General features: G+C 44.0%; 1 protein-coding gene across 1 annotated transcript in view; it reads left to right on the plus strand.

Moving 5' to 3' along the window:
* The window catches only part of chd7 (chromodomain helicase DNA binding protein 7), a 58,784-nt gene extending 44,057 nt beyond the window's left edge, over positions 1–14,727 (plus strand). The window contains exons 20-38 of the mRNA XM_067363580.1: positions 163–273; positions 901–1,106; positions 2,277–2,476; positions 2,564–2,723; positions 4,376–4,465; positions 4,912–5,015; positions 6,449–6,578; positions 6,741–6,798; positions 6,894–6,954; positions 7,047–7,383; positions 7,491–7,699; positions 8,304–9,092; positions 9,631–9,788; positions 10,172–10,399; positions 10,550–10,951; positions 11,073–11,270; positions 11,381–11,521; positions 11,613–11,717; positions 12,554–14,727. Coding sequence (XP_067219681.1) covers positions 163–273; positions 901–1,106; positions 2,277–2,476; positions 2,564–2,723; positions 4,376–4,465; positions 4,912–5,015; positions 6,449–6,578; positions 6,741–6,798; positions 6,894–6,954; positions 7,047–7,383; positions 7,491–7,699; positions 8,304–9,092; positions 9,631–9,788; positions 10,172–10,399; positions 10,550–10,951; positions 11,073–11,270; positions 11,381–11,521; positions 11,613–11,717; positions 12,554–13,621 — 4,755 coding nt within the window. The 3' untranslated portion in view covers positions 13,622–14,727. The remainder of the gene's footprint in view (positions 1–162; positions 274–900; positions 1,107–2,276; positions 2,477–2,563; positions 2,724–4,375; positions 4,466–4,911; positions 5,016–6,448; positions 6,579–6,740; positions 6,799–6,893; positions 6,955–7,046; positions 7,384–7,490; positions 7,700–8,303; positions 9,093–9,630; positions 9,789–10,171; positions 10,400–10,549; positions 10,952–11,072; positions 11,271–11,380; positions 11,522–11,612; positions 11,718–12,553) is intronic.
* The last annotated feature ends 2,703 nt before the right edge of the window (positions 14,728–17,430 follow it).

Raw genomic sequence — 17,430 nt, forward strand, 5'->3', positions numbered from 1 at the left:
CTGAGGTATTTAATTTTAACACAAAAACTGACCCACCCATCAATGCAGTGTAATTACCAGCGTATATGCTTACTACCCATTTCATCTTACTCTTAAAATAGTGCAGCCTAAAGGGTAAGTGTCTCTGATCTCACTATTTACATTAATTTTTCTCCCTACCAGGCAAGTTTTGTGGCCTCTGGGAACAGAACCGACATTTCTCTGGAGGACCCAGATTTCTGGCAGAAATGGGCAAAGAAAGCAGAGCTGGACCTGGATGTGATCAATGGCAGGGTAAGATGCAAATTAACTGAGGAAAGACACTCTCTTGTACTGTGAAATGCCTCACAGGAGATGTTGCATAAAGTGAGACTAATCTGTAGCACCTATTTCTTGTGTAATCGTGTGTGGAGCAGTTATGGCCGACTATTCATTGTTTTGTTAATGCCAGGGTCATGCATTAGCAGCTTTTGACAGGTATCATATTCATAATTCTGTTTGACAATTGATAACTGAAGATGGTGTAAATTAAAATCTGGGTAGCTTCCACCACACTTGGTGGTGTCACTCCTCATAAATATGCTATCTGGGCATAATTAATGAGGCCGATTTCCCCAGGCTAACAGTGCATGGAATGTAGCCGTAATTGAGCAAAGGCGAAATTGTTTAAACTTGGCCATGGGAAATTTGTAATTACCACAGTTCTTTGCACTCAGGAGAATTATAGGCACTAAGCATCTTTTTATCTTCATGAAAAATAAAAGTGCTTTATCACATTTTCTGCATATGTCCTTGATTTAGAGGTCTTCTATCTTGCTATCTAGCAATCACATATATCATGGTGCTGAACAAACAGAATCCTTTTCTGCTGTCTTAAATACTTGAGGGAGTGTTCTAACCACAGGTCATATCTCTTGTCAGAATAATCTGGTGATTGACACTCCTCGGGTCCGGAAGCAGACTCGTCACTACAGTTCTATGAAGGAGGATGATTTGATGGAGTATTCAGAGCTTGAGAGTGACTCTGAAGACAAGCCCGTTCAGAAACCACGGAGGCCCCAGGACCGAACCCAGGGGTACCCCCGGAGTGAGTGCTTTAGAGTGGAGAAGAACCTGCTGGTGTATGGGTGAGTGCAGTCTGGAAATGGTCATATTAAAGCGTTGTTGTTGATTTTAACATCTTTGTGGCAGATTATGCTAGCCTTAAAATCTACTGAGATCACAATTGTGTTATATCAACATCTTGCACTTGAGCACTCCCTGGGGCTTTCCCTATAATTAGTTGCCATTTAGCAGATGCTTTTTCCTCAAAATCAACTATACATGACCCTGTAGGGCAACACAGCACCCCCACTGGGAAAAAATATCTCCACACATTTCCCACATAGAAACATGCAAGTTAAAATTCTTGCAGTCAACTAACTTTTTCAGTTCATGTCCCTCATTAATAGGTTTCAGTTTCCCTCAATCGTAGCTCGTCATAGAAACCAGATTTAGCAGGAAGTCCATCTCAGTGCCATGAGACAGGATATTCAGCTTCCAGCTTTATTTTATCGCCATCCAAATTCCCCTTGTCTTGTCTTGTTTTCCATTTGGAATGAGAATATCTGGTAGCTCACAGGCCACCAGTGCAGTGGCCGAGTTTGTCACGCTTGCTTGTCCCGGGGCAGTGTCAGACACTGCGCTATCTAACGCGCACAGTTAATTAAGCGCCAGGCCTCAGTGCACTCGGCACTAATCATGGCTGGCTGCACGCACCATGTCTGACCAGTGTATATATATTTTTTTTCTTTTCAGTCAGACGCGTCTAGACCCCTGGGCTATACGGCAAATTAGATCCATCAAGTCTGAGAGCTTTGTCTCTTCTGATTTTTTTTTTTTTTTTTTTTTGGGGGGGGGGGGGGTGTTAAGCAGTGTAGGGCTGTGAAATCAGAGCAGACCTTCCCCCCTCTCTCTTTCCCAAAAGCCCTTTAGGCTTGTGCTTAGAGAGCACTTGAGTACTCCATCAAATAACAAGGGCATTGGGTCTCCTCATGGTCATGCTTCATGCCAGCAAAGCAGTGGAGTAACCCCTCCTTCTCCAGTTTGTGAGAAATAGTACAATCATAGAGTAATGCTGTTCTTAAATGTTCTTGACACTGTGGTATTTTTTCCCCAGGCAGTACAAATTCACATTTTGAATTAGTTTAACTAGTCTTGTCAGTGATATTTTTGTGCTGCTTTACAAAATTAAACAGAACTCTAGTTCAAAAAGGCTTGAACTATGCCCTGGCTAACTTCTCCTCTGTTGTGCGTAGCTGGGGCCGCTGGGGTGACATCCTGTCCCATGGACGCTTTAAGCGTCCACTGAGGGAGCGAGACGTAGAGACCATCTGCCGTGCCCTCCTGGCCTACTGCCTGCTCCACTACCGTGGAGACGAGAACATCAAAAGCTTCATTTGGGACCTCATAACCCCTACCGAAGATGGCCAGAGCCGCACACTGACCAACCACTCTGGTAGGACACTACAACCTCGAAATTGCACTACTTCTTTCTTGCATTCACCTCTTAACGTGTTAAATGATGGCATTTTTTTGGTTTCAGGACTGTCTGCTCCAGTGCCCCGGGGCCGTAAAGGGAAGAAGGGGAAGCCACAGGCTGCTCAAACTCACATGCCACAGGCTGACTGGCTTGCTGACTGTAATCCTGACATCCTCCTTCAAGAGGATAGTTATAAGAGACACCTAAAACACCACTGCAACAAGTATGTCCTTTCCCACCTTTACAGAAACTTCCAGCAAAAATAATGTAAATCTGTTTCCAGGGTTATGGTCTTGTGAAACCTGAAAAAAAATCAGTGAAATTAAAGTTGTGAATATATAGTTAATAATATATACTAATAGTTAATCCATGAAATTTCCCCACTTGTTTCCCACTACTCTAAAGTGCAACATACAGCCAACTGAATTTTAAAGTACTTGTGGAGTAAATGTGGAGTAAATCTAGGTCAATGTGATAACATTATTCAGCGTCTCCAAAACCCTCAATGGGGTATTAATTTAAGATCTAAGTATAAGTAGTAACTTAATTAGTGTTTAGATCTATTCAAAAGATTTGTACCTGGCACAAATAGAAATCTTCAAATTTTTGTTAAATTTGGCCATTAAGTATAAAAATATCTGCTGCTGTCTTTTTTTTTTTAAAGTAACCTTTGATATCCTCAGAAGCAGGTGCATTTCAAGACTTGTGAAAAGCTTTTCAACTTTTCAAAAAGTAATCAAAGCAAACTTGTGAATTTAGCTGAACATGTCCAAAAGTGAGTTAGCGTTGTTACCTTGCGGTGCAGATGTTTCATTAAGTTGCTTGGCTCATCCATAGTTTAGCTTTGACTAATGAATGTCAGTTAAAAAATGGCCAGCTGTAGAGAATCTGGCAAAAGAAAGAGTCCCATCTTTCTGGCAAAGGCTTCTGCCAATGAAATAATGAATGACGGGCCATGAAGAATCTTTTTCATCACTGAAACGAAAGATTTTAGGATCACTCAATAATTCATCGTTCAGCTCATCAGGCTGCACATGATGATTTTGCCTCTCGCCCCACGTCTATTATGCCCTGTGTCACTGGCTTTCGTCTTTTGTTTTTCGAGGCCTCTCTGGTTTCATTTGATAAATAATTTCTGTTGCCAGGCCAGCATTGTTGTGTCCTGCCTAATGCTAGGCAGTGACAGCAGAGAGAGAGAGAAAGAGGGAGAGAAAGGAAAACAAGGTTTACACTGCTGGCTCTGATGTGCATCCAGAGAAGGGGAACAGAGCAACAGCTGAGGAAACGTTACGAGACGATAAATGCGAGGTGCTTAGACCGCCAACCATCTGCTCGCCGCACTGCAAACTTCTGCCTCTGTACTTTGGAGGCGTCCCGTTAGCACCTCCCCAACTTCCCTAACAGCATTAGGAAGGAAATGAAAATGAGAGGATGAAGGTGCTGGAAGTCCGTATGCGGGGAGGAGGGGGGAGAGGGTGGGTACGGGCGGCTCCCCAAGCGCAGCGGCGCGGTGCCAGGCCAGGTGCCAGGCAGACCTGTTGGAAGCGGGTGAAAGGCGGCACACACAGAGGTGATTATGTGCAGCCATCTGTCAGGCGTGGAGGCTGCCGCACAGCGTGGCTAATCAGCCCTGGCAGCATGATGGATGAGCCGTGGCACATGCCAAAGAGCTGCTGCTGCCGCTGCTACTGCTGCTGGCACAGCTCGGAGCTGGCCAAACTTACTCACTCTTTTGTTTTCTGCCTTCTCTCCTTCCTTTGTCCCTTTTTCCTTCCTTTCAATCTGTGTGGCACTCCATTAACCCCCAACTCATCTGTGTTTTTTGTTCTCTCCTGCCCTTTTTATCCTCTCTCTTGCTCGCTCCATCTCTGACAGAGTGCTGCTGCGGGTCCGCATGCTGTACTATCTACGACAAGAAGTCATCGGAGACCAGGCAGACAGAATCCTGGAGGGAACCGATTCAAGGTTGGCATCTCTCTCCATTCCCTTCCACCGAATCCTGCCTGCTGTTATCTTTCCTCTCCCTCCATCTCTTTCTCCTCCTCCTCTTCCCCCTTTCTGACAACACCCCCACCCAGATGTGCTTGCATTTATAATGTGCAAACGTGCTTGCCATGTTGATGATCTCAAGGACTCGACTGAAGTTCTAATGACTGCGAGGGGCTCGCATGTGCACGCAAGTGCACAGGGTGAGATAAGTGAGCGGCTCAGATCTCTGGCTGTAATCAGGTTGGCCCTAAATAAACAAGATGAGAAATGGGCCTAAATGAGATGTGGCTTGCTAATGCTTGTGTTTCCTACCAGATGTCTGCAGATAGACATTAATGCCACGTTCATTAGATTATATGCCACTGCAGCCATCTCCTGGTTTTAATCACCCTTTCCTGTGTTTGTTTGTCTGTCATTTATAGCGAGTTGGATATCTGGATCCCACAACCTTTCCATGCCGACGTCCCCACTGATTGGTGGGATCTCGATGCTGACAAGTCCCTTCTCATCGGCGTCTTTAAGCATGGTAAGCTCCGCCTTCTCACGGCTGCTGCTCTCCAACTGGTGCTTTTGCGGTGACAGGTGACAATTGCTAATGTTGACCTATTGTAATATTGCCTAGAGATTGATTGGTGATATTTTCTGAATGGCTTATCCAGGACTAGATGGAGAATTGATGGGAAAATGGATAGGGGAAAGAGCCCAGATCTAATCTATCAGAGGCAATAGGCACCTCTTAGCACATTGTATTAACATTGACCCACAGTTAAGAAGTGTTCTGGGAGAGCCTGCTAAATTTCCCATTTGGGACACGATTTGTTTTCTTTTGTGAAGCTACGCAGCTATCACAATTTATCTTTAGGGGGAAAAGGGGCCAAAAGCAGTGTTTAAAGAGAGATGGAAAGGGGTTTCACAGCTGCTGACTTTTAATTGTATAAAGTGTAGTAATAGTCGCTTTATTTAATAGTGTCTGCTGCTCTCACCACCGATATTAATCTTAGTGTGAGGGGCTTTTATGCTTCTCTCAGATTGGTCTTTTTCCTGAATGTGTGTACAGAGAGCTCTCTCTGGTCTCCCTTGGTGCGCTGAGCTGTGCTACCTCGTTAACAGCTGGCCTCCATACACGCGCGCATACAGACACACACACACACACACACACACACACACACACACACACACACACACACACACACAGGAGCGTGTATATAACACAGGCAGCCTGTTCTTAATCATAATCCCAATTCAGTAGGGAGGTCTGGGGAGGAAACAGGGAGAGGAGAGGTGGCAGGCCTGGACTGCAGAGGAAAGAGTGATGGCCTATAAACCCCCTCATGATTACAGTTTGGCTCGGGGCGCGGCGGCAGTTAGGAACAATGTGTCACCGCATAAATCCTAATTGAAATGTGATGTTCTAGCGGGGGAGGGGGTGCTCGAGCCCCGTCTGATCAGCGGCTCAGCTGAAGTGGGTCCAGCCTGCCAATCGCCTCCCCTGTTGTGCACTGTAGGGATCCGCAGGCTCAAATCTGTTCTGCTTGGACAGTTTCAACGGGCATTTTCCTCTGGCTTTCTATTTGTTTCTTGTTTTTTCTTTGGTTTGATTTACGTGTGTGTGTGTGTGTGTGTGTGTGTGTGTGTGTGTGTGTGTGTGTGTGTGTGTGTGTGTGTGTGTGTGTGTGTGTGTGTGTGTGTGTGTGTGTGTGTGTGTGTGTGTGTGTGTGTGTGTGTGTGTGTGTGTGTGTGTGTGTGTGTGTGTGTGTGATGATTTATTTTCTTTGGAAACTTAAATTTGTTTTTAAAAAAAAAATTAACTACGTTTGACACACCAGTAACACTTTTTTTTTTTTTTTGCTTTTTTTTTTTTGCTTTAACATCACCAAGGGAAATAATAGTTCCCCAGCCTTCAGCTTACCCTGTAATTATGCATATTTTATGTTCGCCGCTGCTCTTTTCTTCTGCTAGGCTATGAGAAGTATAACTCTATGCGTGCTGACCCCACCCTGTGTTTCCTGGAGAGGGTGGGCATGCCTGATGCCAAGGCCATCGCTGCCGAGCAGAGGGGAGCGGACATGATGGCAGATGGTGTCGAGGGGTAAGTTTGGCCCAAAATCACAGCCCCAGCAAGAGGGACTCCTCCTGCTCTTTCTTTCTCTGGCTCTCTCCCTCTTTCTTTATCCATCACCCTGCTTTCCTTTTTTGCTTCTTTTCTTTGTATTTTCTCCCAATCTAAAAGCCTATCTTTTTTTCACAATAGAGAGGATGAAGACCCAGAGTACAAGCCACTCCGGATGCCTTTCAAAGACGATCTGGATGTGAGTTTGGAACTGTATTAGTCTTGACTGTCTAAAATCAGTATTGGTAATAGATTGGGTTTCATAACTTTTTTTTTTCTTTGCCATGTCCAAAGGATTTTACAAACTCACCTCTGGATGATAAGGATGAAGGGATGGATGGCGAGGCTGGAGAAGGTATTTTTTTCCTTAGTGCACAGGTGTTACCCGTCATACTTGATTTTTTACCTCTCTGTGCTCACTATCGGTGTCTGTTTGTCCACCCTCAGCTCCTAAACCTGGTGAGAATGGCAAGGCAGGCAATCTGTACTGGCCGCCAGCCTCGGCTCTGACTGCCCGATTGCGCCGCCTCATCACGGCCTATCAGCGCACTCACAAGCGTGAGCAACTAAGGCAGGAAGCCATGACCAAACCTGACCGGCGCCGGCGCCGCCCGCGTGATGACATCCTTGCCATGGTAACAGAGGGAGGAGCTTATGCTCCAGAGGGAGCGGTGGCTTTCATGGCTGAAGGAGGGCCCTTCATGGCCAAGGGATCACCTTACATCCCTGACAGCGCCGCCCTGCTGGCTGATGGAGCAGCTTATTTCAAAGAGCGTCGGCAGAGGTAAGCTACTTCTAGAACTGTCATTTTGGGGGAAAAAAAGTTCTTCTAAGTTCTTCTCTTTTAGTCACACATCACCTCATTTTCATTTATCAACATCTGTTTTCCAGATGGACAAGGCGTGAAGAGGCCGATTTCTACCGCGTGGTGTCCACATTCGGTGTGGTTTATGACGTGCACAGACAGTGCTTTGACTGGTCCCAGTTCCGTGCTTTTGCTCGTCTGGACAAGAAGACGGATGAGAGCCTGGAAAAATATTACTACTCTTTTGTGGCCATGTGCAAGCGGGTGTGCCGGATGCAGGTCAAAGCAGAGACCGGTAAATGCATGTCTTTGTAAAGTGGGAATTTGTGCTATTGCTAGAAGCAATAAAAGATTAGAAGTGCAATAGATTTTTTTTTTTTCTTTTTTTTTTTTTTTTTTAAGTCCCAAACATTTTCTTCATTGTGCCCCAACCTAGTCTGCTTTCTCTACCTTTTAGTATTTCTGTTTCTCTGTTTATGCTGCATCATCCCTAGAAGAAACATGCTACCCGAAGAAACGCGCACAATATATCAGAACCATATTGATGGAGATTTTAGTTTTTAATTTATCGCTGTCCTTCAGTATTGTAGATTTAATTGTGCAGCTCATTTCCCTTATTTTTACATTTAGATTACCTTTGCCATACAAATTTAATACTGTTAAATATCTGAATGCCTAGATTGATTTGTAGCATTTTTAAATGATCCTCTATCTATTCAAGCAAATTATTATAGAATTAGTGTTATATATATTGGTTGTCTGCCATGAAAATATTGTTTACTTTCTTTTAAATTGCACTGTAATTGCATTTTTCTTTATTTGTACATTTTACATTTTGATGTTGCTTTGATTTGAATTTTGACATTTGATTATTCAACTGGACATTTTTCTGCTTGCAGAATTGCCAGACCCCACCCTCATCATTGACCCCATTACAGAGGAGCGGGCTTCACGGACGCTCTATCGTATTGAGCTGCTGCGGCGGATCAGGGAGCAGGTGTTGCCACACCCTCTGCTGGAGGAGAGGTTGAGTCTGTGCCAACCCAGCCCCGACCTCCCTGCCTGGTGGGAGCCCGGACGCCATGATCGAGACCTCCTGCGGGGTGCCGCAAAGCATGGTGTCAGCCGCACTGACTACCACATCCTCAACGACCCTGAGCTGAGCTTCTTGGAGGCCCATAAGAAGTTCACACAGGGCAAGGGTGCAGAACTGCCCATCATGTCTGATCCCCTCACCCCTCTGACCCTGCTCAAAGATGAGGATGTGAAGGAAGAGCATGGAGATTTGATGATGCCCAAAGTGGAGAATGGTAACATAGAGGACGTCAAAGAAGAAAAATCTGAAGCCCCGTCTCCTAAAAAGGAAGTTAAGGAAGAAGAGGAAGCAAATGATTTGGTTCTTAAGCACGAGCCCAAGGAGGAGGAGATGGAAGTGGAGGAAAAAGATGCAATGGAGGTTAAGACCAAGGTAGAGATGGGTTGTTCTGTGGATAGTATGGCTGTGGAGAAGCCCATGGATCATGAGTCCACAGACACACTCCCTACCCCTGAAAACAAAAATGCTCAGGATGAGAGAGTGTCTCCCTCAAAAACTGAGACTAAAGTACCCATTGACAAAATCTCTGAAGAAGACGAGGAAGAAAAGATGGATGAGGATGACAAATCAGAAAAATCTTCACAAGCTGAAGGTGACTATTAGGCATTATTTGCTGTTTTATCAAAACTACATTATTTATTATATCTCTATTAGAGAAACATGCCCAAAGCATTTTTGTATGCTCCAAAAACAAATTAAACCAGTTTTAAACCAGGCTTCCATTTTCTCTATTTATATTACTACTAAATCTAGGATTAGGCTAATTCCACTCAATCATCTGTAATTTTACTTTGAGGAGTACCTACTTATTTGGGAATTTTAAGTTAAAATGTGTCATTTCTGTGCCTCTACTGGCACAAAATTGTTGTTTCAGGACACTCTCTCTGTATTCCATTGCTTGTACAAGCAGATTATTCTGCCCCAAATTTAGTCCACTTGAGACTGTGTTGGATGCTCAAGCAGTTTTGAAAGCTTTTACACTGATCAATTTTCTCTGCATATTAGACTGGGATAGAAAGAAATTACTTGCTTTACATCTTCCGGAGACTGTACTTGGCTACATAGCATAGATTTTGATTTTAAAAGTTGTTGCAGTTTTGTTTGTATTGAAAGATCATTTTGATTTGCAGTTGGAGCCGCCTCTGAGAGGAAGAATTTTGACGAGGAGAGTAACGCCTCCTTGAGCACAGCCCGCGATGAGACCAGGGACTGCTTTAGTGTTGATGACGTTGAGCCATCATCCTCTCAGATGTTCAGTGAACGCTCACTCTTCTCTTTCTGGCCCAAGGTTAGTCAAACCAATTTTCCCTCTTCAAATCCCTTCCAATCTTTTGCTTTTTGTCAATTACATTGTTATATGCATCCAGTTTTCCTTTTCTTCTAGCATGTAGTAATAGTGTTTGCCACAAGTGATTTAAAAATAAATTAATCCAAACTCAAATCTTTTGAGGAAAACGACGATGTGATGCATAGTAAAAAGATTGTACTTAGTTTCAGAGCTTCCTCCTTTTATAATAGAGCAAAATTTCATTATAAGATCCTTGGGACATGAAACTAGAGCTGAAATGGAGAAAATAAGATACCCTTTGTGTACCCTCCAGTTCATTATGCATGCATACATGCGCACACGCTCACTCACACTTGTGCTGCTCTTCTGTGTTTGTACTTCAGGACAGGGTAATGATCAATCGTATGGACAACATCTGTGAAGCGGTCATGAAGGGCAAGTGGCCTTTCAACAGGAGGCAGTTCTTTGACTTCCCAGGCCTGTTGCCTGGCTACAGCTCCATGACAACGGACAGCCCCCTGCAGAGGCGGAGCCTTGGTGATCTCTCAATGGTGGGTCAGACCAGCTATAGTGGCAGTGAGGACCTTACCATGTCACCACAGGTCAACAAGGCAAGTCCCACCTATAACACCCCCACTGCACCCTGAGACTCACTGTGGCTGCCACTGCACCGTTTGTCTTTTGTTTAAACATTGTTTAGTATTATAAAATAGATTTTAAGAGTTGCATATATTAAATATGCTATCATTGTTCTTGTCCAGGATGAAACTTTGAGCCTGTCAGTACCTCGGCAGCGCAGACGCAGAAGGAGGAAGGTGGAGATCGAGGCTGAGCGTGCTGCCAAGCGCAGGAACCTGATGGAGATGGTAGCACAGCTACGAGAGTCCCATGCTGCAGAAGGCCAGGCACAGGCCATAGACCTGACCAAAGCCCTGCACGGTGTGTCCTCTTCCTCCTCTTCTGCCTTCCCTGGAGCCATGGCCTCCTCCACAGCCCTGAAAGCACAGATGGAGCTACTGCAAGCAGGCGCTTCCTCCAGACCAAGGGCCAATGGCTCTCTACTTGACACTGAACTCCCCAACCGGAGAAAAAGAGGTCGCAGGAAAAATGTGGAGGGGTTGGAACTGCTCTTTATGGGGAACAAGAGAGGACAGCTCAATGTGGTACGTATCCTGTCAGGATGTGATGTGGGTGTCATGCTGTTTCGTGCGGCACATTGACTTTTTTTTTTAAATTCACTTTTTTTTTTTCTCTCTCTCATTTTATGTTTCTTTGCTTCTACAGGAAAATTCAGATGCGACCAAAGCTTTTGTGGATGGGCGGGCACACAGACCCATGTCATCTCCTGCACAGAAAGCCCCTGGTGAAGGCCTAGAAGAGGGAAGCCATCTTCAAGGAGAAGATGGTCCCAGCACTAAGGACCTACGGGAATGGCTGAGACAGCACCCCACCTACACTATGGATGTGCCTGGATACGTACCAGTGAGTGCAATTCTTTGTGCCCACCCAACTGTGTTTTTCTGTTGGCTGATGTGGGAATGTCCTGTGCTGTATGCAGTTTATCTTAGAGTTCTCTTGTTCTTATCTTTTAGAAGAATGAGGATCTCCTCCTCTCCCAGTTTGCCAAGCCCAAACAGAAAAGGCACAGATGTCGCAATCCCAACAAGATAGACATTAACACGCTGACCGGAGAGGAGAGAGTCCCTGTTGTTAACATTAGGAATGGAAGAAAGGCAAGTATTATTTTTTAGAAATGGTTCCATTTTATTTCCCCCAAAAAATTCTTTACACTTGCTGCAACATTTGTAACTTGTATGACTACAGATGGGAGGAGCCATGGCCCCTCCAATGAAGGATTTACCACGCTGGCTGATTGAAAATCCAGAATTTGCCATCGCCCCAGACTGGACAGATATTGTGAAGCAATCGGTGAGTCTTGATTTTATCTAAAGTTTGATACTTTTATTTAGCAAAGATGCTTCAAATTGAACAAAAGTGACTGTACAGACATTTGTTACAAAAGAGATCCATTTCATAAATGCTGTTCTTTCAAACTTTATATTCATCAAATAATCCTGAAAAAAATCATAAGTTTCCACAATTATTAAGCAGCACAACTTTTTTTATTTGTGTTTTTTTTTTTTTTTTTTTTTTTTTAAATTTGTATAAAAAGGTTTCTTGAGCACTAAATCAGAATATTAGAATGGTTTTTGAAGGATCGTTTGACACTCAAGACTGGAGTATTGGCTTCTAAAATTCTAACTTGCATCACAGGAATAAATTATATATATATATATATATATAAGAGAGAGAGAGACAGAGAGAGAGAGACAGAGAGAGAGAGACAGAGAGAGAGAGACAGAGAGAGAGAGACAGAGAGAGAGAGACAGAGAGAGAGAGACAGAGAGAGAGACAGAGAGAGAGAGACAGACAGAGAGAGACAGACAGAGAGAGACAGACAGAGAGAGACAGACAGAGAGAGACAGACAGAGAGAGACAGACAGAGAGAGACAGACAGAGAGAGACAGACAGAGAGAGACAGACAGAGAGAGACAGACAGAGAGAGACAGACAGAGAGACAGACAGCGAGAGAGACAGAGAGAGAGACAGAGAGAGTAGAAAAAGTTATTTTAAATTGTAATATCTTGATCAAATTGCAGCTTTGGTGAGCACAAGGGGATGACCTTAAAAACACAAATTTATTTATTTAGCCAAATTTATTAATGGCAAGATATATATATATAATATTTTATTTTTGTTACCAGGGCTTTCTCCCAGAGACCATGTTTGACCGTCTACTGACTGGGCCTGTGGTCAGAGAGGAGGGCGTGCGGCGCAGAGGCAGACGTCCCAAATCTGAAATCGCCAAGGCGACGGCAGCAGCACAGGCAGCGGCTGCAGCAGCGGCTTCCACATCCGGTGTTAATCCTTTGCTGATGAACGGACTGTTTGGCAGTATGGATCTGACCAGTCTGCAGGGCCTGCAGAACCTCCAGAGCCTCCAGCTGGCAGCTGGCCTCATGGGCTTTCCCCCTGCTCTCGGAGGGGGAGCGGACGGCAAGCATGCAGCAGCCATGCTGCCACTCATGCTTCCTGGCATGGGCGGCCTTCCTAACATGTTCAGTCTGGGGGGTCTATTTGGAGGAAACCTGGCTGCAGCCGCGACGGCGACCAACGGTGCATCTGGTACAGAACAGGCTGAATCTGAAGAGAATCCCAACCTGAAGACGGATGAGGAGACCAAGGAGGAAGGAGATGAGAAAGAGAAGGAAGCCGAGAAACCAAGTGAAACAGAGTCTGCTGAGGCTACGGGTGACGCTGCCGCGTTGAATGCTGCTGCTGCTGCTGCAGCTGCCGCTGCTGCCACCGCCGGCATGTCTACTAGCCCTCTGGCATTTAACCCTTTCCTGCTGTCCACCATGGCCCCAGGCCTTTTCTACCCATCCATGTTTTTACCCCCCAGCCTTGGTGGCCTAGGCCTCCCAGGCTTCCCCCAAGCTTCTCTAGCTGACCTCCAGAGTGCTGTGTCCGGGGCCTTAGGGGCCGCCGGTGAGGACAAGGGGTCCAGCAAAGGGCCCAGTACAAATCAGGACCAGAATGCCTCTGCGGCTGATGTCGAAACTGCTGACAACACACTTGAAGACAGTGACTCAGAGGAGAGCCAAAACAAGACTGCTGATTCATCAGTACTAGATGATGACCTGGCAGGGCCAGTAGAGGAAATGGACTCCATGGAAGGTGGAATGGACGATGAGGACGACGATGATGATGATGATGACGATGATGAGGAGGACGATGACGACCCTGCTGATGAGGATGACAAAAGTGACTGAAAAACTGAATCAGGCCTTCTAACATTTTTCCCAGGGCTGAGGAAGACTAACTGAACTCTGACAGGATGGTTAGTGAGTTTACATGCCAACTCAATATCCAAAACACTTTGGTCGTTTGGTTTTTGTTGACAGGTAAAGTTAAGAGGAAAGCAAATAAGCTGTCTCTGTAACCATTAGCATAGCCAGGGATGACACGAACAGACATAGATTTGTGCGGATGTCAAAAGGGTTTTTTCCCCTGTATTTTTCTTTTGTGTTTTTGTTGGGTTTTTTTGAAGTCTTTGGCACTGTGTGGGTGCCTTCTAGATGAGATGGAAATTTCCTGAAATATTATAGGAATTAATGGTTCCGATAGTGCTATGCTGCTCTCTCTTTATTTTAATATTATTTTGTCTTTTTTTCTCTCTTTCTCTACTGTTGATATTGTAACAATGAGTAGCATCTCGTAATATTCAGTGGTGTACAATTTAACGGCATTAAGACACTCTCCGCTGCTGAAGAATCGTGGTTCTCGTTGTACTGTTCTGCTGAGAGGAGCGGGCAAAGTTCTCACATATCATAGCCTACACTCGGACTGTTCCCAGTCTCTCACACTGACAATCCAAACGGGTGAGGAGACCTCTCGACCTGTGGAGACAGCAATAACGAAGGCAGCTTTTGAATGTTCGATTTTACTCTTTTGACTAAACACCGGAAAGTGTGAAAAAGCGACATGAAATAAATTACTGCAGTCAAATTGTCTCATTGTATCCATGTTAATGCACTGGTGTAAGAATAAAATCAGGTACCTTTATCTATTTGAATGGACTTTTGTTACTTTAGCCACAAAGCTGAACAGCATTACCTCAATTCTAACTAGCCTTGAAGTTTACAGACATAAATGTTGTACATGTTTTTTTTTTTTTTTTTTCTTCTTTTGAGTGTCCTTTTGTTTTGTTTTTGAAACCATCATGTATGATGAACTGTAAATTGCTGCCAACTGTAGTAATGATGCTTTTAATAAAAGTGACTCACAATATTCGCCTAGGAAACCAAAACGCTGTTTGTGTAGCTCTGTGGGGATGTCAAACGGCATCCTCTGTCAACAACTAACCTTTTATATATCATCTAACAGAATAAATGGTTAATTCCCTTTACGTTCACATGTCTTTGATCTGTTAAGTTTAAGATTTATTTGAATTGTGAAGATTTTTTTTTTCATCAGAAGCCCCAAATGTTAAGTACAAAGTACTTGTTAACAGACTTTAAAAACACTAAATTTACAATTTTAAGTTTTGATATTTAAAATTTCGTTTTTAGAGAACGGAATTTGAAAACCGAATGATTCTGCACTAGATGCCTCGTACAGTAGCGCTGCATGACCTGGTTGCCGGGGAAAGAGGTTCCGACAGGCCTGTTTACTCTAGCCATCATAAACACCATCAGTCCTGTGGAGCGGTTGACATAATGCGCTCCGACAGGACGGGAGGACATGGCAGGGGCTCTCTGTCCGCTCCAGTAGCCAGCCATTATGAGCCTAACGCCTGGAACAAGGCTTTTTTTCCCCCTCTCTCGACAGACATCTTTCATAATTGCACTTTCCGATGAAGTGGCTCGTGAAATCCATAGGTCTCGTGTGCACCCAGCATGCAGCTCTTGGCAGGAGATAGAGTTTGAGATTTGGACAGGAGGTGCTCATACACGGAGTTGTCAAAATGATGCCTTTTATTGTTGCCATGGAAGTCCTGAGGTGTTAATGTACGTTAATTGAGTTTTTGGATGTGGGAAATGTTTTCCCTTGTCCTTTATAGATGAATAACGGTGAACTGCTGTTGCATTTGTTGAATAGATTTTCTTTGCTGCTTGTTTTTAATGAAGAGCGAGTTGTTATCAGGGTGGTTTTTGTGGCATCGAAAATCTTTTGTGGTTCCTAGTCATTATGTGCCATCTTGACACATGGCGCAGTCGCTCGCAGAGGGCTCATCACCGCCGGCATCGTGCCTCCTTCACAAACCACTGACTGCTGGGTGTGAAGTCTGTCATTGGCGAGGAGGCAGGTTGTGGTTAGCCACTGAGCGTCAAACATGGCAACACAGCACAGTTCACTAACGCTGCGCCGCTGGGATTAGAGCTGGCAGCTTTCCCTTGGGAGAGGCCCTTTCTCAGGAAGGCCAAACTGAATGCTTCCCTTGGCTGCAGCTGTTGTAGTTGTCTGTAAAAGAGGACTTCTGGCACCGAACCACCAAAAGATAAAACTATTGGTTTAAAGGGTTAGTTCACCCACAAATGACATTTCTGTCATTAAGTAACTCACCTCATGTCGTTCCAAACCCGTAAGACAACGTGACTACAGTGGTTCAACGTTAATGTTAAGAAGCAACGAGAATACTTTTGTCCGCCAAAACTAAAATAGCGACTTTATTCAACAATTTCCTCTCTACCCTGTCATTCTCATATGCAGTTTACTTTGAAAACACATTGCAGAGATTTTGTTTTCTATGTCAGAACGCCGGCTCTTGTGTCAATATCGCACATATAGGTCGTGACGCTCACATGAACAGCATCGACCAATACTGAGCTGGCATTCGGACGTAAACACGGAAGCGCTGCACTGCATCAACTGCATAGGAGACTTGACAGGGTAGGGATGAAATTGTTGATAAAGTCGTTATTTTTGTTTTGTTTTCGTGATTAAAATGATGATTACTATGTATTTCCAAAGTCCCATAAAGTCTGTTTTCTCAGTGGTCATTTTTTTAACAATTTTTTTTTTTTTTTTTTTTTTTTTTTTCTAACTACGTTCAGCACTTGACTACTTGAGACCAAACTCTGCATTATGTTTTTGTCAAAATTACAGATCTAGAATAAAACGGTAATGGGCTCTTTAAAGCCACTTTCACTCCATCAGCGCCTCGCAGTAACACAGCGACATGATCCCATTTTATGCAATTTTTTTTTTTTGTCCCTTTTTATGCGATTTGCCATTTCTTTTACACAACAACTGCATTTTAGGGGTCTAAAAGCACAAACTTCTGGAAACTGGTGCAAGTTTTTGAAAACAATACCGTTATTGTCTCTGTGTAAACTTCAAAAACGCCAATTTGTGAAAATGGTGCCGTCAAGCACATGCGTATTACTTGTTCCTTCTATGTGCGTAGTTTTCTTTACAAAGTGACTTCAACTAATAATTCAGCGTTTTTAATAGTTTTCACAGAAATCGTGTGAACGGGTATCATTTTGACAACGGTTGTCATCTCTACACATAAGATGCAAAAGGAAAAAAAAACTTTTTAGTACATCATGTAAACATACCCATAGTGAGTTTGATTCTTACATTGATAAGTTTGTGTAAATTATATGATACAGTGAGCAGTCAATACAACATTTATGATTGCATGTTTGGCTATATCTTAAAAGTGGTCTATAATATTACAGAGAAAGCACTAGAGAAGCGTCTTCACATTACAGAGACTAGTGACATAAAGTTACTTAGTTCTGCTTTAAATTCACAACTTTGTGTCCGAAATCATCCCCTACACCCTTAAATAGGGCACAATTTGAGAGGACAGCCATTTGTGGTGGACGTTATCGAATGGACTCATTCAATCCCACAATGCACCACAATAACAAGTGTGCAATCATGTACACTCAATGGCTAGAGAATACCCATAATGCACTGTGATGGTCGCATTGAATTCCTGTGTCTTGCCAGAAGATGAAATATGTAAAAGCGGTGGCCCTCTCGGCACCCTCAGTGTCCGAATTCACTCTCTCATTTTCGTTCACTCCTTCAAGTAGATCCAACTCATCCCACTTTACATATCCCTAAA

This window comes from Chanodichthys erythropterus, chromosome 16 (assembly GCF_024489055.1).
Source record: "Chanodichthys erythropterus isolate Z2021 chromosome 16, ASM2448905v1, whole genome shotgun sequence".
Classification (NCBI taxonomy): domain Eukaryota; kingdom Metazoa; phylum Chordata; class Actinopteri; order Cypriniformes; family Xenocyprididae; genus Chanodichthys; species Chanodichthys erythropterus.